Source organism: Lissotriton helveticus, chromosome 1_1, assembly GCF_964261635.1.
Source record: "Lissotriton helveticus chromosome 1_1, aLisHel1.1, whole genome shotgun sequence".
In the NCBI taxonomy this organism is placed as follows: Eukaryota; Metazoa; Chordata; class Amphibia; order Caudata; family Salamandridae; genus Lissotriton; species Lissotriton helveticus.
Window position 1 is genome coordinate 806,213,582 of NC_136057.1, and position 23,377 is coordinate 806,236,958.

General features: G+C 42.5%; 2 protein-coding genes across 3 annotated transcripts in view; one reads left to right on the forward strand and one right to left on the reverse strand.

Moving 5' to 3' along the window:
• The window catches only part of LOC144770857 (uncharacterized), a 578,425-nt gene extending 570,709 nt beyond the window's left edge, over nt 1-7,716 (forward strand). The window contains exon 14 of the mRNA XM_078655640.1: nt 6,457-7,716. Within this exon, the coding sequence (XP_078511766.1) occupies nt 6,457-6,597 (141 nt within the window). The 3' untranslated portion in view covers nt 6,598-7,716. The remainder of the gene's footprint in view (nt 1-6,456) is intronic.
• A 13,949-nt stretch (nt 7,717-21,665) lies between these two features.
• The window catches only part of ZNF277 (zinc finger protein 277), a 716,997-nt gene continuing 715,285 nt past the window's right edge, over nt 21,666-23,377 (reverse strand). For both annotated transcript variants that reach the window (XM_078674468.1, XM_078674475.1), the window contains exon 12: nt 21,666-21,936. In XM_078674468.1, the coding sequence (XP_078530594.1) occupies nt 21,750-21,936 (187 nt within the window). In that variant the 3' untranslated portion in view covers nt 21,666-21,749. The remainder of the gene's footprint in view (nt 21,937-23,377) is intronic.

Genomic DNA, 23,377 nt, shown 5'->3' on the forward strand with positions numbered 1-23,377 from the left:
CATTTGCTTTTTTTGTAATATAAGGCTGTGGGAATGGTTGTGGCCCACAGGACATTGCAGGCTCGGGAAACTTGGGAGTCAAACTTGGGTGAAGCTACAGCTGGCAAGGACTGGGCAAGTGTGAGCGTATCGACGAGGACAGTTTCGGGCAATGCACGGTTTAAGCACATTCACTTCAACTTGCTGCATCACACCTATAAGTACCACAGAGTTGCAAAGGTGCCCTCCTGCCTCCGTTTTGCCTTTTGGGCTGCATGTTGTGACCTAAGGGGAGGAAAATGCCGTATAAGTTTCTACAATTAGCGCTGGTGTTGACCAGGAGGTGAATTAAAATTGTCTAGATCGGGAAGGTGGAACCTTCATTGGCTCGCTGGGAGAGAGATGTAGTGGAGTGGTCCATGGCAAAAGATATCCATATGAAACAGAGTAAAACTGACACAAAGCTTCAGGAGGATGTGGAAGTGTGGGTGGCATTGTGTGATCATTTCCTGGTTCCCGAGAGAGACCTCGTGAGAGGAGTGTAGACACTGACTGTTAGAGAGAAGGTTGTTTTCTCCTGATGTGAAGTTGCTTATTGATTGCTTGGGGGCTGTACCTCCTTGGTATTCCATCAATATGTATGTTACTATTTATGTATGGACATCCTATGTGGGCTTGTAGTTCCTAGGACCCCCCAGGACATGCACGCGTTTTGGATGACCTAAAATGAGGGTTTCGTGTGAAGACAGACTCTGGACACCCCCACAGGATGAGTCAGCCGTTAGACCAGCTAGCTCTACAGTGCCACTACCAGCCCCCTGTATTCTACAGCGGTGTAGGTAGTTTCTGGCAACCATTGAACAGGACAACATGATTTCTCAGGTATCATGGAAAACAATACGGTATCTTTCGCTCAGTCACTTGTGCTTACTTTTCTCCGAATACACATAGAATGACGATTGGAACGGTTTCAATAATTATTTATTGATCAAACGTCAGTCTAGTATGAAACACATTCGCCGCGACAACCAAAAGACAGGACCAGACAAATGTGATCGCTAGCTCCAATATCGTAAATAGCAGATACATTTCTACCATAGTGCTAATAAGATTAATAAAAGCAGATTATATTAAACAATAGCATTGGCGTAATCCTATGATGCGTAGCCTACCTAAATGTACCTAGCCTAGATATGTAGGTGAGGCATGTGTAAGTGCTAGGATATATCCTAATAGAGCCAAGAATCCCCCAGGGAAATGCTAACCCCTCACCTGATGGTTCTGAATGAAGGACCCTGTCTCTGCGTCAAGGAAGGCAAGGGATGTCAGGTCTCTGCCTGTCAAAGGATGAGCCTGCAGAGTCTCGGTGCAGCCTGGAAGGAATTCTCCTCTGTTTTGTAAGGGGGAGTGAGGCTCTTTTATACTAAAGTGGTCACTTCAGGGCTTCTTCTAGAATCAATATGTTTTGAAAAAAATTGCTAATCCTTTTCTAAACAAAAATTATCATGCTCAGCTGGCTGTTGGCTATGAATGAAAAAAGTGGTGACCCTTATACAGAATAAATCTGTTGTGCCTGGGGACGTTTATGTGCATCAGGTACAGGGATTAAGATAGGCTATAGAGAGCCCGAGGTCAAATAGACAGAACTACTAGGTAAAAGGCCATCGGTATAGGACTGTTATGTCGTGTGGATGGAACAAAATGTATGTTATCGGTATGTACATGATGGGACTATCCTAAAGGACATGACAATGTACAGGACTGATTTATATGTGTTGATGTTTATACATCATGTTGCTGAATAAAAAAAAACTTTAACCAAAAATTAAATATGGCATTCCACAAAACCCACGACCGACATCGGCAACAACCCTGCTCTTGTGATTATGTATCTTCTTTCTGGCAGAACCATCTCTGTGGGAAAGCAGCCTTACCACGGGTCCCATTTAGGACCACTGAGAGCCAGGACAACCAATGCACCAGGGCTCTATGGGCCAGGTACAATTGAACTGACTGTTTTGGCTTGGTCCTGGGACCCCCACCACCTCTACCCTGCGAGGGTCGAACCAAATCTTCTCCTAACTGACCAATTGTCATTATTAGTTTTTCCCATTGAACACAATGTTAAATGACAGTTTTATTTTAGTGAACTTATTTTGCATTGCTTTTTAAAATGTATAACTCCTGTTATAGGTATGCTACAAAATTTGTTTTGGTATCTAAAATTATATAAAAATAAGCTCTATTTTTATAAATTGGTGTTGGATTTCTATTGAGTCATCTCAATTACGTATGAACCATAATGGTACTGTAAAATGTTTAACATATGTTCCTCCAGTAAAGTCAGGACACAAGTGGACTTCATCCTCCCAACAGCAGTGCGCCAGAAGCCACGTTTGAAGAGTGGTGCAAAATGGGATGTGGCCTCGGACCACCTCTTTGCAATCCAGCTGTGTGGCGCTTACTGGAGGTACCTGGTGGGCTAGTTGGCCCCCAGGGACTCTCAGTAGTCAAGGGGACCTAATCCCCCAATTTAGAATGCACCAGGGGGCGCAAAGGCAGAGTGGTGGAAAAGGGGGCGTTGCCTTTGTCTACCTCTCAGCAATCCCACTGTGTGGGGCTTACTGGAGGTAAGAGGTAGGCTAGTTGGCTCCTAAAGGACCCACAGCAGCAAAGGGACTTCAATCCCCATCCAAGAGCACACAAGGGAGCGCGTTTGTATAGTGGTGGAAAAAGGGGGCCGTGGCCTGCTCTTCAAACTTAGCAATGCTACTGTGTGGGACTTACTGGAGGTAATAGGAGGGGTAGTTGGCCCCCAAGGATGTCATTGGGGGGTCAGCTACCCCTCTTGTTACCTTCACTAAATCCCGCACAGTGGGATTGCTAAAACGTCTTCGGAGGCCATGCCTCCCTTTCTCCACCATTCTGCAAACGCACCTCCTGGCAGACTACGGGATGGGGGATTAAGTCCAATTTACTCGTGAGGGACTTTGGGGGCCAAGAAGCCCTACTGGTACCTTCTGTAAGCCCTACGCACCGGAATTCCTGAGCACTGGTCGGCGGCCCAGCATCCTTTCTCCACCACTCTGCAAACACGACTACTAGTTAAAAAAGTGTTTGCAATCTAATAGTTTTCGCATTTGTGAGAATTCGAGCTTTTGACGTTGTAAATGCAAGTTTTTTACTAATGTTTTTTGGGGTGGAGTGGATGTACGTTGTGTGCAGTGAAATTATGTGGATAGAAAGTATGTGGTATTTAGTATATAGGAATTATGTAGAGTGGGATTATGTGTTATGAAGAGTAATTACGTGGCATGGTAGTCTGTGTTGTGCAGAGGTAACCTCAGGTTTAGGCTTCCTTGTTTCCATAGAAGCTCAACTATGAACTCAGTGAGACAAAAAAAAATGGAATCACTGAGGAGCACTTGTGGACCTAGTCAGAAGTATGAGCAGGGCCAATGGAATTATGTGACTGTTTGGCCGCACTGACTTTCACACAATTATACATTTTCAGCATTAGCCAAATAATTCATCATCTGCATCCTAATTAGCAGATTTTGACAAAAAAAGCCTAGTTTCTAGCTGAAACAGGTCAAACGTTACCAAAAATGCAGCGACAAGTGTTACAGCGTGGTGGAAGGCCCTTTCCAAACCTAGAACTGTCACCTGTTACTTATGGCTAAATGTGGGTGTTAAATTGGTACTAATGGTGTGCAAGCTACTCGTGCTTCCCTCTGCGCCTCTCTTGCCTTTCTGCATTTCTGTTGCTTCTTTTCCTGCACTTCTCTTGACCTCATTCTGCAAATCACTTGTAATTTCTGCACCTCTCTTCCCTCTTTCTGCACGTCTTTTTCATCTTTCTGCACCTAATTTGCCTCTTTCTTCACTTGTTGTCTCTTTCTGCACTCCTCGTCCCTCTTTCTGTACCTTTCCTGCCTGTTTTTGCATCTCACTTGCCTCTTTCTGCACTTTCCATGCTTCTTTCCACACCTCTATTGCTTCTTTCAGTAATTCTTTTGCCTCTTTGTGCACTTCTCTTGCCTGTTTCTATACCTCTCTTGCACCTCTGTTGGCTCTTTCTGCACCACACTTGCTCCTTTCTAATCTTTGCTTGCCTCTTTCTGTGCCCCTTTTGATTCATTCTGCTCTTTCCATGCTTCTTTCTGTACCTGTCTTGCTTCTTTCTGCACCATGTTGTCTCTATGTACCTCTTTTGCCTCTTTCTGTACTTTTCTTGCCTTTTTCTGCACCCCTCTTCCCTCTTTCTGTATCTGTTGCCTCTTTCTGCACCCCTGTTGTCTCTTTCTGTACTAGTCTTCCCTCTTTCTGGACCTTTCCTGCCTGTTTTTGCATCTCACTTGCCTTTCTGCACTTTGCTTGCTTCTTTATACACCTCTGTTGCTTCTTTCAGCAATTCTCTTGCCTCTTTTTGCACTTCTCTTGCACCTCTCTTGCCTCTTTTTGCACTCCTCTTGCCTCTTTCTGCTCCCTAGTTGCTTCATTCTGCACTTTCCATGCTTCTTTCTGCACCCCTGTTGGGGGCACTGGATGACTTTGCAACAAGGCCTCTTTCTGCTCCTCTGTTGGTTCTTTATGCACATCTCTTGCTTCTTTCTGCACCTTTCTCTGTCTTTCTGGACTTCTGTTGCCGCCTTTCTTTCTCTTTCTGCACATGTCCTACCTCTGTAGGCATAGTTAGAAATTAGCATTTAAAACACCTTTGAAATCCACTGAATAAACCACAGGTTTCAGGGATATTATAGTTAGAAATTAGCATTTAAAAAACCTTGGAAATTCAATGAAAAAACCACAGGTTTCAGTGACGTTATAGTTAGTTGGACATTTCACTCGTACAAAACCAGAGAAATTCGGCTGTTCTAGTTAGTTCAGCTAATTAAAACTCGTGCCCCTGCAATGCACTGCTGATGACGTCACATATTACATCATTCATGACATGGTCAGTGACATCACTGATGACATCACTGATGACTTCTAAAATGACATCACTGATGACATCATCCACATGATACTCTGATGCACTTCCTCATACCCTAAAATAACCTTGGATACACCCACTCTAAAAATACAGACTACCATTTTCGAAACCATAGACACACCAATACCAGTTAGTACATACCCACTCACTAATTCCTAGATCTACACACACATCCACTCATTCACCCATAGTCACTCATACATGCAGTCAACCATCAATAAGGCACTATCATATGCACTCACATATCTATAGACACTCACACACCGCCACTCATCCATAGTAACTCACACACCTAGACAGTCATGCAAAGAATCAATCACACTCCCATTTAATCACCTATAGTTATACACACACCACCTCACTTATTCAAATGTAAACTAACACATACTTACACTCTTAAACAATAACTAATACACCAAGTGAATGACCCACTCACACATCGATGCACAGAGTCACACACACAGTCCAACCAATAACCCATTTAGATCCCTCATTTAGCTACTCACCAACCCATGCAACCGCTTACACACCAACTGACAAACTAAACTGTGTGAATGTCTGTATCTGTCACTGACCCATGCATTCAGTAAGACACATTTATTCACTCAATTATAGTCACTAACCTACTAAATCATCCATTCAGACACTTATGCATCCACTCATTCTTCAATACACCTTGGCCTATATATATATATATATAAAATATATTTAAACTTTACAGAAACACACAGTCACTGGATGATGTAATCAGAAATGTCATCAGTGATGTCATGTGAGATGTCATCAGTGATGTCACTGACTATGTCATGAATGATGTAATATGTGACGTCATCAGCAGTGCATTGTGGGGCACGAGTTATAGTTAGCTCAACTAACTATAACCGTCGAATTTCTCTGGTTTTATACGAGTGAACTGTCCAACTAACTAGAACGTCCCTGAAACCTGTTTTTTTAGTGAATTTCTAAGTTTTTTTAAAATTCTAATATCTAACTATAACGTCCCTGAAACCTGTTTTTTCAATGAATATATATATATATATTTTTTTTATATTTATATATATATATATATATATATATATATATATATATATATATATTCCCAAAAGTTCGAAAAACCCAGGCAAGCCAAGGAAAAACGAAAGTTGAATAGAACCACCAACTCCGTGCTGATCTTTCAGTGCCTTTATTCGTGCATAATCCAACGCCCACAAGTTGCCATGACGCGTTTCGCCTCAGCCGAGGCTTGATCACATGTCACATATATATATTTATATTTATATATGTCTCCCTATAACAAAAGGTGCTATATTGCAATTAAGTGTTAGTCAACTATAAACATTGGTAATGTTTGTTTGGTTTACTCAAATGACAAGTATTGTAGTATATCCAAAATGTAAGAATAATGTAATGTGTATATGTCTAGGTAAACATTAACATATCGTGTATATACATTATAATCGTTTGTCTGTGCTCCATTACAGGCTTGTGTATTTGTGACTGTTAGCCCGGATGTTAAAAACCTAGGGGAAACACTGAGTTCGCTCCTGTTCGGCTCATCAATCCAGCAAATAGCACTTGGAAAAGCTGCTCCACAGATCACAAGTACCAGGGCTGCGAAGTGAAAGAAATCGCACTTCAAGCAAAAGCAGAACCTACCAGTGAGGGAATTTCATCGGACCACTTGAATTCTAGATAATTATTAACTAAAGTACAACTGTTATGAATGTAAAAATGACTTTATTTCAAATATTTTCAGATGTGTGTAATAAAGGCAGTCAAAATCCTTCTTGATACTTTACGTGCGAAAGAAACTGAAGGATGGCACGGTACTTTGCTGCACCCCTCACATTTCCTGGCTTTTCTGAAGTAATCACAGCTGCAGACATTTGGAGTTTCGTGCTGCTAGTTTGTTGCATTGCACCTTTGTTTTTCACCATTGCAAACCTTGCCCATTTGCGCAGCACAGGCTTTATGATTGTGAATTGTAACTCACAGAATCATATGTTTACGTTGCAATTTATGAAGCAAAGTGTACTTTTTGTGCAGATTATGCCTACGGCACAGCATATTACAATGATTTAACAGTTACAATATGTAATTAAGACAATGTTAGTGAACACAATTCTGAGTTCTCACAATAATGTCCAACGCTGATGCAAACCAAACGTGTTAAAAGAATATTCCCTTCACTAAGTGCACCTGAGCAAAGACTATGTTGCAGCAATTACATTTTCAGACTTATCATGTATTGCGCATGAACAGTATCACAAATACGTCTAAGTGAATTCCAGAAATGTTTCGTCTGACCTTGGGAAATAAAGGAAATTGAAACTGGCATATGTAAATAACATAAATCTTATCGCACTATTCATATCAAGACACTTGGAATCATATAGTTGTAGAACATTCAGTGATTTACATGGGCCGGTACTCACTCATATGGAGTACCAGCAATTTTTTATTTTTGTCCCTTGAGTACCGGAACTTCTCCTAGGACAAGGAGAGTACCGGTACTCATGGGGGCCTCGTTTAGACAAAGGTGGTGCTCTGCGCATTTTCTTTTGCCTCAGCAGCACTTTTCACATGACCCGCTCTGATTCTGCAATCCTGAGCCGAGTTCGCACAGGAGCGCCAGAACAGCAGCTCTTGTCACCTGGACACAGCAAACTTGTGTGCTTCTCTGCAACTCTTCCAGCAGCGTGGGGCGGCAGGGTGTTTTGTTTACCCTTTGATCCTGCACAGTAGGAGTTGAGAGTCTGTTGTAACTTGTTTTTGCATTTATATTATATTCATTGCACTGTCCCTTTAACATGTGCATTCCTTTTAGATTCTTCATTGTAGTTGTGTTCTTTCTCTTTTCTGAGTGGGGGCAGTTCCTGCTAGCCTGGAGAGGGACACCAGCTTATCTCTGTAACTCAACAATAAATATTCATTATCTCTTTTATAACCTCTTGGTCATCCTTGTATCTTTCCCCTACAACAGTGGTTCCCAAACTTTTGACTCCTGAGGACCCCCATTGAGTCACTACTGGAAGCCGGGGACCCCCTAGCAATTTGTAGGATTTACATTTCAAACATTAAAACAGAGATTATTGGCTAGCAGAGTGAGAAGAAGAAAGAAGGAAGCACAGAGTGAGAAATTGTTCTCGGCTGGTGAAGAGGACCACGTGTGATTCAGGAATTGTATCCGTTTGGAAAAGAAAACAAGTGTGAAGAATAAATATTTATACTCAGGTGCCTGCGATATACGGTCTGAAGAAAACCGTAAAGTAAGAAGAAGCCTTGCTCACAAAATTGATGTCGCTCGAGTGATCAATTGAGCAGGAAACGCATGGAAAAGTGGAAAAGCAGTTCAGAATAGCATTGACGTGCCTGAGTGAGCACAAAATTCAATTTGGAAAATAAGTGTATGCCTCAGTGAATGTCACATTAATTTAAGGAAGGAGTGCGACTTTTGAAATTGACAAAAACGCTTAGCCACGGTGCGACATTCAAAAAGAGAGAGAAACGCTTACCGCGAGCCTCTGTTCGGAATGCTGACTTGGCCATTGTTCTCTTCTTGAATACACTCGGAGAGTGAAGATGGACTATGCGCAGTGTGGAGTGACGTAACACGTCACGTTTATGCGTACCGACGTGTTTGACGCTTTACGTCCAACGTAATGGCAGCTATTTTTTAGGGTTGCTAGGAGAAAAAGGGACGAGTCAGGCGCAGAGTAATAAAGCAAGGAAAACATGAAGGACGTTGCTCGCATTAATTGAGGATATGCTGTATGGAAAACGGTAACTTTTAAAAGTTATAATAAACAAGAGAGGAGAAAGTTGGAATATTAGCGAGGTATTAGTGTGTCCGTACATCTTGCATCTGTGAAGACACACGTGGAGAATAGGTGTGTGTTAATTACAGGAAAGGAAAAGAACACTTTTAGAAGTAAAATGGAAAGCAATAATGTGGTAATGTCACCACTATTTTTGCAGCAAAGTGGTGATCCTCCTATCGAATGGGAGGAATGGATCGAGGTATTTGAAAACTACATCGAGGCAATTGATGGAAAAGACTTTAGTGCAACAAGGAAGAAAGCATTGTTATTGAGCACTTTGGGGAAAGAGGGCCAGCATGCTTTCAAATTATTGTCTCCGGGTACTAATGCTGAAGGAAGAGTCATAACTAATGTGTATTTGGAGGCGAAAGCACGCTTAAAAAAACGATATTCGAAGGCAGTTAATATTGTCATGGCAAGACACAAGTTCTACACACAACCTCAGCGACAAGATGAAAGTGTTGATCAGTTTGTTACTCGCCTACGAGAATTATCATTGAAATGTAACTTTGGCAACATCAGAGACGAGATGATAAGGGAGCAACTCATTGTCCAGTGTAAGAATAAGAAGATGCAAGAAAAACTCTGGTCAGCAAAGAACCCTTCTCTGCAAAATGCAATCGATATTGCAAAAGTTGTGGAAGAGTCTGGTGCATGTATGAAAGAGATGGAACGTAAGGAAAGTATGAAGGAGAATGTGTTGTGTGTTGAAGTAGTTGAAGAAGTGGGAGCAGTGGGCAGTAAAAAATCCTATGAGAGGAGTGAGAAGAATGTGGGGAAGAGGTTTGTTCATGCTTACAGTAGCAATGATTCGTACAGGAGTAGAGAGAAAATGTGTTCAAGGTGCGGCAGTACGTACCATACTGCCGAATATAAGAAATGTTTTGCGTTAGACAAAGATTGTATGAAATGTGGGAAGCAGGGACACTTTTCAAGGATGTGCAAGTTTGTGGGCAGAGGAAAGATTGCTGTTGTACAACAAGGAGTGTGTGCCAGTACGATTGTGGGAGTCGAAGGAGTTCATAAGATTTTGTGTGTGAGTGATGAAGAGTCAGAGATGAACCTCAGGAGGAGAGTGAGACCTAAAACTACGTTTATGATTAATGGTGAACAGATTGAGTTGATGGTGGACTCTGGGTCATTCTGGACCATCATTCCTGTTTGCTTGTTTAATGTAAAATGGCCGAAGGTTGAGTTAGAACCGAAGAATATCAATCAAAGCGGGTTTCAAGGCCAAAAGATTGATATCAACGGATATATGTCTGCAAATGTCATATTTAAGGGTAGATCAGTAAGAGGGAAAGTGTATGTTGCTCAATCTGGCCCAGCAATATTAGGTTGGGGACATCAGTACGATTTACACATTGTGTTAAATCCAAGAGCAAAAGATCAGGTGATGGTGGTGGATGAGGTACCTACGGAGTCGATTGTTGATGGGAAGTCTGAGTTGTTCAAGGAGGAAATTGGAGAGTTGAAAGGATATGCACACAAGATCATGCTTAAACCGAATGCTGTTCAATTGCAATATAAAGTTAGGAAGGTACCTATAGTAGCTAGGAGTGAAGTAAAGAGGATGTTGGGTGAAATGTTGGAACAGGGTGTTATCGAGCAGATTGAGACCTCAAGCTGGGTTTCGCCAGTCGTGAGTACGACCAAATCTGATGGCAAGTACAGATTCTGTGTTGACTTGCGCACATTGAATCGCAATATAATTGTGGATAGCTTTCCCTTACCAAATATTAATGAGCTAGTACTGCTATTGAAAGGGGGTAGGGTTTTCACGAAATTAGACTTGCGCAGTGCCTATCATCAGACCAAGCTGCATGATGAGTCGAAGCCTCTTACGGCGTTTATCACATCAGAGGGCATTTTTCAGTTCACAAGGATGCTGTTTGGGTTGGCATCGGCAGCTGGAGTGTTTCAGCGGATGATGGGATCGGTTTTGAATGGTGTGAAGAATGTGGTTCATTTTCAAGATGACGTGTTGTTATTTGGTGAGACGAAAGAGGAGCACGATGTTATCTTGAAGGAGGTGCTGGATAAGATGGAGTCTGCAGGATTGACCCTGAGAAAGGATAAGTGCAAGTTTGCAGTGGAAGAGGTGGAATATTTGGGCTATACCTTGTCAGCAGAGGGGGTGAGACCAAAGCGTGACTTGTTGGAGTCAATACGGAGAGCGCCTGCGCCGGTTGATAGAGATCAGTTAAGGTCATTTTTAGGCCTTATAGAGTACTACGCGAAATTTGAACGTAATTTTGCAGACAAAACAGAGAAAATAAGAGAGTTGCTCAGGAAAGGTTGTAAGTTTAGATGGGGAGAAGAGCAGGAGAGAGCATTTGTTGGAATTAAAAAGGAGATTTGTGATGCAGGTATTTTAACACCTTTTGACACTAAACTGGAGTCTGTTTTGACTGTTGACGCGAGTGCTGTTGGTTTGGGCGCTGTGCTTGCACAAGTTCACTCTTCGGAGGTAAAGACCGTAGCGTTTGCATCTAGGTCACTTACTGGTTCGGAGAGGAACTACTCTATAATAAAGAGAGAGGCGCTTGCCGCAGCATGGGGTTGTGAATACTTCAGGATGCATCTGTGGGCGTTTCAATTCAGATTGCAAACAGATCACAAGCCATTAGTGAGGATATTGTCGCCGGGAGGAGCAGGAAAAGGTTCGGCCAGATTGGCGAGATTGGCAGCAAGGTTGCAGGAGTATTTGTACAGAGTAGATTATATTCCTGGTTGGAAGAATAATCAGGCGGATGGGTTGTCGAGACTCCCATTACCATGGGAGGAGGTTGATCGGTCTGGTGTGGAGTCATTTTTGAGTGAACGTTCAGTTGCACCTGTGGGAGATATTGTGGAATTCTGTTCTGGTGCTGTTGGAAAGGAGAAGTGGAATGAGAGCATGGCAAGGGATAGTGTGTTGTGTAAGGCGAAGGAGTTGACAGTGAAGGGCATAAGACGTGAGAGTACTCTTGAGAGTGCGGTTAGACCTTTTCTGAAAGTAATAGATGATTTGTCCATATTGGATAGGGAGGAGAATATAGTAATGAAGGGTGATAAGTTCATACCGCCAATGGATTTGAGATTTACATTATTCAAATTGGCGCACGAGGGCCATTTAGGGCAGTCCTTTACCAAAAAACGATTAAGGGAGTATTTTTGGTGGCCTGCCATGGATCAACATGTGTCTGATTGGGTGGAGAGGTGTTCAGATTGCTTTGAGAGTGAGAAGAGGTTAAAGCTAGGCAGTCAGTCATCTCATGGCACAATTGAGGATCCTCTTGCTCCTTGGCACTCGGTGTGCATGGATTTTATTTTGGGTCCTTCAACAGTTTAAATATGGATTTGAGGTTTGCCCTTGTGTTGATTGATGTTTATTCTAGGTGGCTCATTGTTAAATTTTGTAAGGAGATAACTACCAAGTCGACTATTCACTTACTGACAGAGATTTTTAGGGAGGAAGGATTTCCAATGAAATTAATAACTGATAATGGGACCCAGTTAACTTCGGATGAAATGGCAAAATTCTTGAGTGCTTGTGGCATTGTTCACAGTAGGATATCCTTGTACAACCCACAGGGGAACGGAATGGTTGAGAGGGCGAACCGCATGGTGAAGGGAGCAATCCAAATGGCTCTTACTACTGGTAGTGCAGTAAAATGCATGGTGGATGAATTAGTCTGGGCATATCGTACTACTGAAAATTATTCATCAGGGATGATTCTGTTTACTGTGATGAGGGGACGCACAGCTGGTACAAAGTTCCAGCTTGGATGAAAGAGTGTTTTAGTTTGGAAAATGCAGGTGGTGAGAAAAAGGTTGTGGAAGTGGTACATCAAGACACACAGAGAGTGAGGGCGTATGATTGGGTCAAAGTGAAACCTGGACGGATTAGTGGTGGTTTGACAAAGTTTAGGGGGCCATTTAAAGTCAAATCTGTCCATGATAGATATGTAATTTTGAGTAATGGTGAGCATTGGAATCTCAGGAGGGTTGCCCTTTACAAAAAGAATGTCAATGAAGATGTGAGTGATGTGATTGTAAGGGGAAAGGATGTGGTTGATGTCAGTTCAGAAGAAAGAAGTTTAGCAAGAAGGTTTAGGAACCCGCCTTCTTACTTACAAGATTATTATTGTGATGATAGTTGTTTTTTTTATTTGTTTTTTTTGTAATAATTTTCTTTCACAAAAAGTGAAGGAATGAGGATATGTTGTATCTTGTTTTTGCATTTATATTATATTCATTGCACTGTCCCTTTAACATGTGCATTCCTTTTAGATTCTTCATTGTAGTTGTGTTCTTTCTCTTTGCTGAGTAGGGGCAGTTCCTGCTAGCCTGGAGAGGGACACCAGCTTATCTCTGTAACTCAACAATAAATATTCATTATCTCTTATATAACCTCTTGGTCATCGTTGTATCTTTCCCCTACAACAGAGTCCACCATAACACTAATGGATGAGGGCGTGCAGCGCATTCATCAGGGCAGTACAGCTTTTTAGCATGCCATTGTTTTAAATGACTGAAAATGTTAGTTCATCAGCAATTTAAATTAGGCATTTTTACTTGAATGTAAATCCGATTCCCCGCCGTTGCAGCTAACTTTATGATTACCCTCAAACAAAAAACACCTTAAAGGCAACATAATTTGGTGCATTTAAACCGATTGTTTCGTATGTGAAACCATGCATAATCCAAATGCGACAGGCAGCTCCAAGGATTGCCTTAGACTTTCAGACAGTTCTAGATTTTAGCTGGTAATGCTTTTGCATACAGGGACTGGTAGTTCCTCTTTCTCATTATAAGTAAGGGTTTCTAAAAATTCAAGCATGCAAAGCTTTGATGCGAAAATTCTGAGACGGTTTTGAACATACCCTTATTAGTAAATGCTTTATGAATGAATATTAGGGCCATAACCATTGGACAGATACTTCCGATTTTGTAACAATGCACTTGGATTTCTTGCATATAAAGTTTGGAAAGGTTGAAAAGCTAGCCCCACGCCTAGTCCCGCCCCACACTCCACCCCCAGTCCACCGCTCCTTTTGGTGAGTACCTGCACTTATGTAGTTCCAATTAAAGCACTGAGAGCATCAGTGTCAAATGTGGTTTGTGATAAATAATGGCAGTTATCAAGCAATACTGGGAAATCCTGCACTGTCGGTGATTGAATGACCAGCATAGGGATAACTGAAATTTATGCTTAAATGTTTATATGAATGGCTGTACACACATTAATTGATGGCATTTGACTATTGAACATATTCACCTGTACCACAGCTAGTGATCATGGTTCCTTGATCGGATACACCAAGACACCATCTCCTATAGCGGCCGCGCAGAGGACTGCTGCAGCTTTGAACCTGTGCCCATGAGTTTATTTTCCTTGTAGGCGGAGAACCGCTATTGTTTGGGAGGTGCCATGCTCCCCAGGGCTAGATTGGTAGGGTTCTAACCCTCATTTTAATTATTTTCTGTGTTCTGCTTTCCACTTTTTATTAGTTTTGTTAGGTCTCGCTGAGCCAGCGCGCATGATCTGCAAGCGAGACATTTAGTAAGGGAGTCTTCAAAGTGCTACCGCTGGCATCGCTAGCACAGAGCTACAGTGCACGAGGCGTGCACGCGCGCAAAGCAGCATTATGGCTTTAGGTCGCTCTCCCTCAGAGGCTCCTCTCTGCCCCCTTCCCTTCTCGCCCAGTCCTCTTGTCACCTCGGCGTGCACTCACCCCTCCTTTCTCCCCTTTCGGACGCTTTGATGTTCTCAGTGAGCCGCGTGGCGAATGCTTGTTGTTGAGTTTCGACTTTAGAGTTAGAATTGGCATTCAGAGCCTCCCACTAGACCCCATTTCGCGGCCAGCATAGCTCTGATGCGACAGAAGGGCGTCCCTCCACCTCCCGCAGATATGTGCACATGCCGCCAACATTATTCATTGTGGAAAGGTTTGTGAAAACACCCCTTTCATCTTTTGGCTCGCAATGAACATTTGCATTGGAAAGTGTTTAAAGTATGCACTGGCGAGGCTGGGGATTTTTTTGTTGTTTTTGTTGGCTGCCAGCTGCTATTTTTAATTCCTTCAATCTAACTCACATGTGCTTTTATAGTTATCTTGATAACTGCGGCTTCAACAAATCATGCGTCTTTCCATGCAGGACGGTTTTAACCAATGATCCTCGAAAATGTGACGTGTCTGTTCGGGACTTGGGGACTGGGCCATTTTTTTTTTTTTTAACGAGGACTGTTGTATTTTTATTGGTGTCCCTTGACTGTTATTTTTTTTGTTTTGGAAAAATGCATACATAAGAAAAATCAATTCCTAGTCTAGGTCTAAAGTTTCATTAAAATAGCTTAAGCTTTGTCCCAGGCATTTTAAGTGGGCCATCTGTCTAAACATCTCGCGTTTTTTTTCCTGATCATTTCCTCGACTTATTCATGAGCCATGGGAGGCCCCCTTTAAAGTCTCCGTGTAGCTGGGTTCAGTCAACACCACTGAATACATCTATGTGTTTTGAGAAAAAAACTTCCCTGTCGAGTGTTGCTTGCTGGTGGTTTTGAAAAATGTCCGCTTATGTTTTTGTCAGAGAAAATCGTAGTTCTGATTCTAACCTTTCTCTGTTGTATATCGAAGTACCAGCGCAACGTTTGGTGACAGTATGGGTTTTTATTGACACAGTGGTTTCCAAATTGTAGCTCTGTCACTGTGGAGTTTTAGTTGTTTGTGCAAATGCGTGACAGGATCATGAAATGTCTTACTGCGTTCGGATTGGCTGCAGAAGACCAGTTTATTTACTTGATGCATGTTGTAGACACGTGCCGTTCGCTCCACATATTGTATTTTTTTATGGACGGCAACAACCTGCGGTTTTAGCGGCAAGTAAGGAAAAATATAATTAATAATAATTTGTTGAATAATTGACATTTGACTGGATTGTAGCTTTCTTTCAACAGGAACACAGTGAGGCTACACCAGAGGCAAGCTAGGTGATGGCGAACATCGGCTAACTATACAGGATTGTTTCCTGTGGCGCACATTCACAAACGAGCCACACGTGGGAGCCCAGAGGCATGCCAAGACCAGACACAGAAAGGATGTAATAGTGATTCATCTTTCAGGAACGGAATGTAATTGGCCCAACAGTATATGGCCATTATTTACGAGTGTATTTTTCAAACATGTCTTTGCTATCCGTGTGTTTCGCAGCAATGACTTTTAGTGTCTGCTTGTTTACTGATATTGACGTGTGTGCAATGAATCCGAGGCGTAGCCAGTAACGGTGGCGGTGCAGTAACGCTATAGCAGCTTACCCCCAAAGTCCATTTTCATGTATTACTTCTCTTCCTGCAGTGTACCACCCACCCTATACCAGGAACCTCCTTTTACTCACAACGCTAATGAGGTGGTTTGCCTTCGGTTCTGTTTTTCATATAGTGCTTCAGTAAAATTTCTGCCAAAACATAATTAAAAGCTAGGAATCCAGTGTCATTGATGTGTCTGACTCCCTAGGCCAGATAGCCTCAATCTTAAAATTCATATCACTTTGTACTGTAGCCAGTTGTACCTCGTGTACAATATGTGTCTTAAGTATAAATTTGTGAATTGATCGTTTAAGAGTTGCGTATGGTTCTAGCTGTGAGCTGCAAGGACAAATGGCCAGAGTGCAAGTGAATTACCAGTTGTGTAGATGCATTTTGGCTGTTTTGCCCACCACTTTGTTCCGATTATATGTAACTTTTAAATGATTCTGGGACTTGATTTGTAGAGCTTTAGGTTTGTCATACACTGACTTGCCCTGAAATACTCAAAATTTGTAGTAAACATGACTGTGGCTGAGATCAAAGTGCATTGGTTTATATTGCAGTGTTAAAATATTACACCTGCCCTCAAATGATGCAAGACGTAAATGTGAAGAACTCTTCTGTTTTCATCTCTCTGATTTTGTAAATCAAGGCATTTTCAAGAGACGGCTGACCATTTTATCCTAACATTCTGTGTATCAAAGAAAGAGTGGTCCACAATAACTTTAAAGCAGCACTTTGCTTCCTTCTGATGGTTGCTTAATTTCTGGCAGCACATTTAGAATCTGTATGCCCGCCATAAGCACTCTGTTTTCTTTCTTGTTTCTCAAGCCTGTTCCTTGAATCTCTTAGATCCTTCACCCCCTTCTTGACATGGCCAACTGCAGCCCTGACATCTTTCCGCCCAGTTAGGTAATCTTTCAGTATGTGATATCCGCTGCTGCAGCTGAAATAGCTGAACAAGGTACAGGTTAGCCAGCTTTTCACAATTTCAGCAGGGGACTTTCTTTGAACATCTGTCAACGTTTAACGAAAGCCTACTCTCTCTTCTAGAGCGATATGATGCGCTGCGCTCCTACCTGCCCCGTCTGCTCTCTCTTCAATTGGCATTACATATCTTGACGTCATTGCAAGCCCGTTTGTAGATCTGGAAGACAGGATCAGTGCTTGTTGTAGAAATGTAAAACTAGGTTAGACCCTCATGTCGTTTTTAACTGGTCAATTTTTTTAATCATAAGTTGTAATGCGTATGTAAAATTCTCACAGAAATCCAAACGTTTAATTTCAAAGTAATGATACATTCGAGAACAAGACTGATTTTGACTTGACCAGGCCTGAATGCTCCACAGACTGTTTGTGGAAAAAAAGACAGCAGTTCGAATCTACATTAAAGATCAACTTTAGAAAACTGAACTACTGTGCAAGGAGAGTAAGAATGTATTCAGCTGTTCACAACCACACACACACAACCACACAAACAACCACATACACAACACACACAACCACACACACACATACAACCACACACACAACCACACCATCAGTGCACACTTTCACCAGGCACAGACACCATCAGTCGTCAGTGCACGCTTTAACCGGGCAAAAAAACACCACCAGCCGCCAGTGCACGCTTCCACCAGGCACACAGCACCAGCCGTCAGTGCACACTTTCACCAGGCACACAGCACCAGCCGTCAGTGCACGTTTTCACCGGGCACACACACACCACCAGCCGTCAGTGCACACTTTCACCAGGCACACAGCACCAGCCATCAGTGCACGCTTTCACCAGGCACACACACCACCAGTCAGCAGTGCACACTTCCACCAGGCACACACACCACCAGCCATCAGTGCGCAATTTCTACAGGCACACACACCACCAGCCATCAGTGCACACATCAATGGTTAACGCATCCACAATTAACTATTGTAGCAATCGCAGTATGGCACACTTTACTTTTAAACATATTCATCTAAAGCGCAGCATGCCACCATTGCTACAAAAAAAATACACATTTTTTTGGCCTACAATTTATAGACTTTTTTTGCAATTGGTGTTGCAATATTTAGCAATGCCAATAGCTCAAACTTAATTAATGCGAGACCTATTGCATTGCAAATGCTTGTTTTTATGTTGCCACATTTCTTGTTTCGAGGGGAGCTAGGAACAAGAATCGGGGTCGCTGGCCTTGTTGGGAAGTCTGGGAAGTCCCTTTTTATTTGCCTAACAGTTTTAAACTCGGCCAGACTAGCCACGTTTCTACGTGATCAAGACGCGCCTCTGGCTTCGCCTTGAGTATGGCGACTATTTAGCCACATCTATAGCATTGCAGCACCGCTTAGGAAATCAAAGGCGCCCCAAAGACCAGCCCAGCTGCACCCGTCAGTGCATGGACCACACACAGCGCCAGCAACTCTGCCAATTTCGGAACAGAGGTTCCCTACAGAATTACATACACCCGAGACACATTACTGGCGTTAAATCTACAGGGTGAGAGTTTATGTCGCTCGTGGCACCAGCATAATCCCTTTTGAGTGTTACCTCTCAAAAATGTACCATGTGCGGGATGTCTTTTACAACACTGTATCCAGAGGCAGTGCCTGGGTTCAAAAGGGGGATTGCCATATTAGATACAGGCTCTCAATGTATTTCCTCGGTGCCGTGTGCACTCGTGAATGCATGCTCTTTAGTAAAACATAGTGTAGAGTTTACTCTCTGTTTTGAGTCTTACCATCCCTCCTAAATATTCATTATGGCGACTTGGGTGGCCCCTTCTTCCAACCTTGATATTTTAGTAACCACTCACCCCTGGGTTCAGGATTTTCTGGGGAGGGGGAGTGGGGGGGAATGAGATGGGCGTAGGTAATGCAGTTATGCACAGAGCAGAATACTCTGTTCGGTACACTCCTCTCTCCTCACTGCTCTGTGAGGCAAATGCTTTTACGGCTGAGTTGACAGGATTTTAAAGTTTCACTTATGTATCTTTCACCTTGTCCACGTAGCATTTTTTTCTTGGGAGATTTGCAATTTTCTTGAGGATGACATCTTGCTAAGTGATCATACAATCCTCTGCGATTTTAATTTCCATCTTGAGGCAAAAGAGGATATCGATATGTCTGCTTTACTTTCTACAATGTCCGCGCTAGGCTTAGACCAATTGATGACGGTTCAAAATATCAGGCGGGCCATACGCTAGAGGGCATTTTTTCTAATAATTCTGCCCTGGGAAATATAAGAACAATTTCCCTGATTTGGTCCGATCATAGCGCCATTCTTTTTGATGTTAGGCTTAAGCAGTTGTTAAGTGGTGCCCCGGCTAGTCCTGTTTCAACATCATCACAGACATGGTACTAAGTCCAAAGGCTGGCCCTTTCTCAGCTATCAAGTGACATGATGCCAATCCTTTGAGGGAGTTGGGACCGCAGTAAGACAGTATTCCAACTTTTTAGTTTTGACCAATACCACCCTGAAGCATGTAAAGAAGTCCAAGATCAAGCAAGAATATCCACCGGCCCCCTGGTTCTCAGATAATCAGGCCTGTAGAAGACAAGAAAGGCATTGAGGAGTCAGTTACTGTGACGCTGAGGTGGCTAGATATAAGAGCTGTTTGGCTAGACATAAGACAGTGATTCGTAAGGCAAAGTCAATATATTTTACCAATAAAGTTGAGGCAGCAGGAAATTCTTCAAAGGAGCTATTGGCAACCATAAAAAAGTTTACTACTGATTCCTCCACTGAGCCGCTAAAGATGTAGCCAATCCTTTTGCAAACTCTCTGGCAAACGCTTTTCGCCAGAAAGTCTAGGAAGTTTATAATAATTTCTCCATGCACATTTCCTCATCCCCCATGGTTGAGAAAAAAACCCTACAAGTCGATCTGGGTTCTTCGCTATGTAAATTTAGCCCTCCTATTGTGGGGGAAGTCACAGAATGGATTAAATCCTCTAAATCAGGTTTGCCAAGAAATCCTTGTCCTCAAAGAGTAACCTATTTGACAGCTAAAGTTCTCGACCAAGTATCTAGTGATATTTTCAATCTAATGTGCAAATCAGGAATTTGTACTATTTGGAAGACAGTGTCAGTACGACCACCATTAAAACAAACATTTGCCATATCCACGCAATACAGATACCAATCAGCCCAGTTCCTGGCTCCCTTTACCATCTAAGATTATCGAGATGGCCCTAAATGAACAACTGGTAGATTATGTCCAGACTAACAGCTTTTTGTACCCCACCCAATTTAGTTTCCGTGCTGGGGCATAGCACGGAGATTAGGATATCCCTTGATCAAGCAGGCAAGACTGCCCTGGTCCTGCTTGATCTGTCATAGGCCTTGATATTGTGAGTCATTGGCTGCTGATGGATCATCTAGGCAGGATTGGGGTGACCGGGTCAGCATGGCAGTTGCTGAACTTCTTCCTTACAGGATGGGGGCAATCAGTAACTCTGGGCGATTTTATTTCTCCTACCTTTACTCTTCCCTGTAGGATTCCTCAGGGATTCCAGTTTAACCCAACTCTTTTTAATATATATGTTACGCCTCTGGCTGATCTGATCCGCTCCTTTGTTGTGTCACTTGCTTTGGATGAACAAACAGTTGGCGGTAATTTCTGCGACTGCATCAAAACAGTCAGCCATTGGATGGCCATAAACTGCCTCAAACTCAACGCCAGTTAAGACCAAGGTGGTGTTGTTTAGGGCTCAGCCATCGTTTTGGTCCCCTTGCTGGTGGCCAGCAGAGCTCGGTTTACCTCCATCTCAGGTTAAGTCAGCAAAGAACCTGGGAGTTGTTCTTAACGAAAAGCTATCTTGTGCTAACAAAGGTAAACTGGGTCACTTTTGCTGCCTTTGCTACCTATAAAATGATTTTAAAAAGTCTGCTATTCATCCAGGCTTCTTCTACAGAAGACAGTGATTACCTCTCTGGTCTTGTCGCCGATCGATTACTGCAACAGTCTATACTGTATGCACACCAGCAAGTCTTGAATGAATTACAGACCCTGCAGAAGGCGGCAGCCCACGTGCTATGCAAATTCCACACGTGCCAGGCAATTCAATTCAAGTTTATTTATAATTCGGAACTCCAGTGAGTTCCACATAAAAATATACAAAAAGAAGAAAATGTCCAATATAACCTATCACACTGTTCTTATTATCTGAATACAATATATTTGGGGACATAGCAATTATAATTTCAATATACAATTGAAAGTTAAAAAACATTTACGAAAAAGCAAAAATGACTCCATATACTCACACTACCTAATGTACAAAGTCTAATCAAAAAAATTATTTACAAAGTGAGTTGCAAGAGAGATATAAACTTGTGTTCAGGGCACTTTAGGATTGACATAATAGTGGGGAGTTGTATGTATAAAAAAAACACAAGTACCACTGGAGAAATCATCATGTCTATCAGCAGTGAGTAGTACCCACTGCTATGTATATGAAACATATAAGAACATAAGAGCAAATGCATTGTCAGTCCTCTGTTGAAAGTCGTGTATAGCAAAGAAAATAGCAAAAGGAAAGAAAGATACTTGTAGAGATGAATAATTTAAGACCAGAACGGTAGCTGAAGTTGCGACAAAATAAAACATGATTTATTTATGCATGGAAGGTAATTTAAACAAGAATGGTAATGTGGACATATTTTGTCTTCATTTTGTAATGGGTTCTTCTCGCAGTAGTTGGTTTAGGACACTGCTGTGCTTGAGGTTTTCTAGGTCTGATATATCTTCTGCAATGACAGGAACATCTTCATTTCGATCTTCATTTGTCAATTCCCCATCACTGTCTGTTAAAGTGCACAACAGCGTATCATTTTCATAGGTAGGAAAGTAGTACCTGAAGGGATAAAACATTTTTCATCTCATTAAATATATTGAAATTGCATAAACATAATGAAATTCAATGGTATGTCAAACAATGACACCTATAAATATTAACTGTAGTGGCTGTTTCCAAAATCTCTAGCGCCACTGTTGAACAAGTTACTTCCATTCGGTAACTGAGACATATTAGTTATGGATTCCTTACCTTAGAATTACCCCCCGGCGTCAGACTGGATCCGGAGAATTTTTCTTCAGCAGTACCCCTGTGCGTCCGTAGGTGGTGTCGTTCGAATTTGCGTTCGTCATTAGCGTTGTGATCGCCGGAATGACGTCGCAGTATCTACTTAGACGCCACCCCTGCGTGTTGACGTCCATTCTTTACATGACATTCCATGCCAGAAGCGCAGAGCCATTCAAGACACTGACCACTGGTGCACAAAACTAGAGTAAGGGAGTCCCTAATCCTAGAAGTCAGTTCGCAGAATGGGGAGGATGGGTGAGGCAGTAAGGAATTCATAACTAATATATGTCTCTTACAGATATATAGTTACCAAAGGTAAGTAACTTGTTCATCTGAAAGAGACTATTAGTTATGGATTCCTTACCTTATAATAGATATCCAAGCAATACTAACCCCGGAGGTTGGTCTGCAAACAAACTTCACAACAGTAAGTCCTGAAGAACGGAGCAGCCAAAGAAGCTGTCTCTCCGGACTTGACTGTCCAGGCAGTAATGTTTAGTGAACGTGTGCAACGAAGCCCACGTGGCTGCCTGGCAGATGTCATGAAGGGGGACTCCTCGTCCCAAAGCAGTAGTGGCTGCAGTCGCCGTATAGGAATGGGCGTGCAACCCTACTGGAGGTTCCTTTTTCGCCAAGGAATAACAAATTGTAATGCAAAGAACGACCCATCGGAGGATGGTTTGTTTTTGCACGGCCCAACCTTTCTTGGCGCCCACATAGCCAACAAAGAGCTGATCATCCACCTGGAATTGTTTTGCGCGATCCATATAAAATGAAAGCGTACGTTTTGGATCCAGAAGGTGGAGCCTCTCCTCCTCTTTAGAAGAATGCGGGGGCAGGAAGAAGGTGTGCAAAGTAATGGTCAGTGCTATGTGGAAAGAGGTAACCACTTTGGGAAGAAAAGAAGGTCTAATGCGAAGGATAACCTTGTCTGGATGAACAGCCAGGAAAGGAGGTTTAGAAGAACTCCACTGAAGCTCACTCAACCTGCGAGCAGAGGGATGCAACCAGAAAGGCAGTTTTGAGGGTCAAAAGCCTGAGAGGATAATTATGTAGCGGCTCAAAACAAGCACACATAAGGTAAGTCAGAACAAGGTTCAAGTTCCGCTGGGGCATTTACGAAAGGAATGGGAAGAAACAGGTGAGTAAAGCCCTTAAGGAAGCGATTTACAATAGGCGACTTGAAAAGAGAAGGCTGATCATGAAGGCGAAG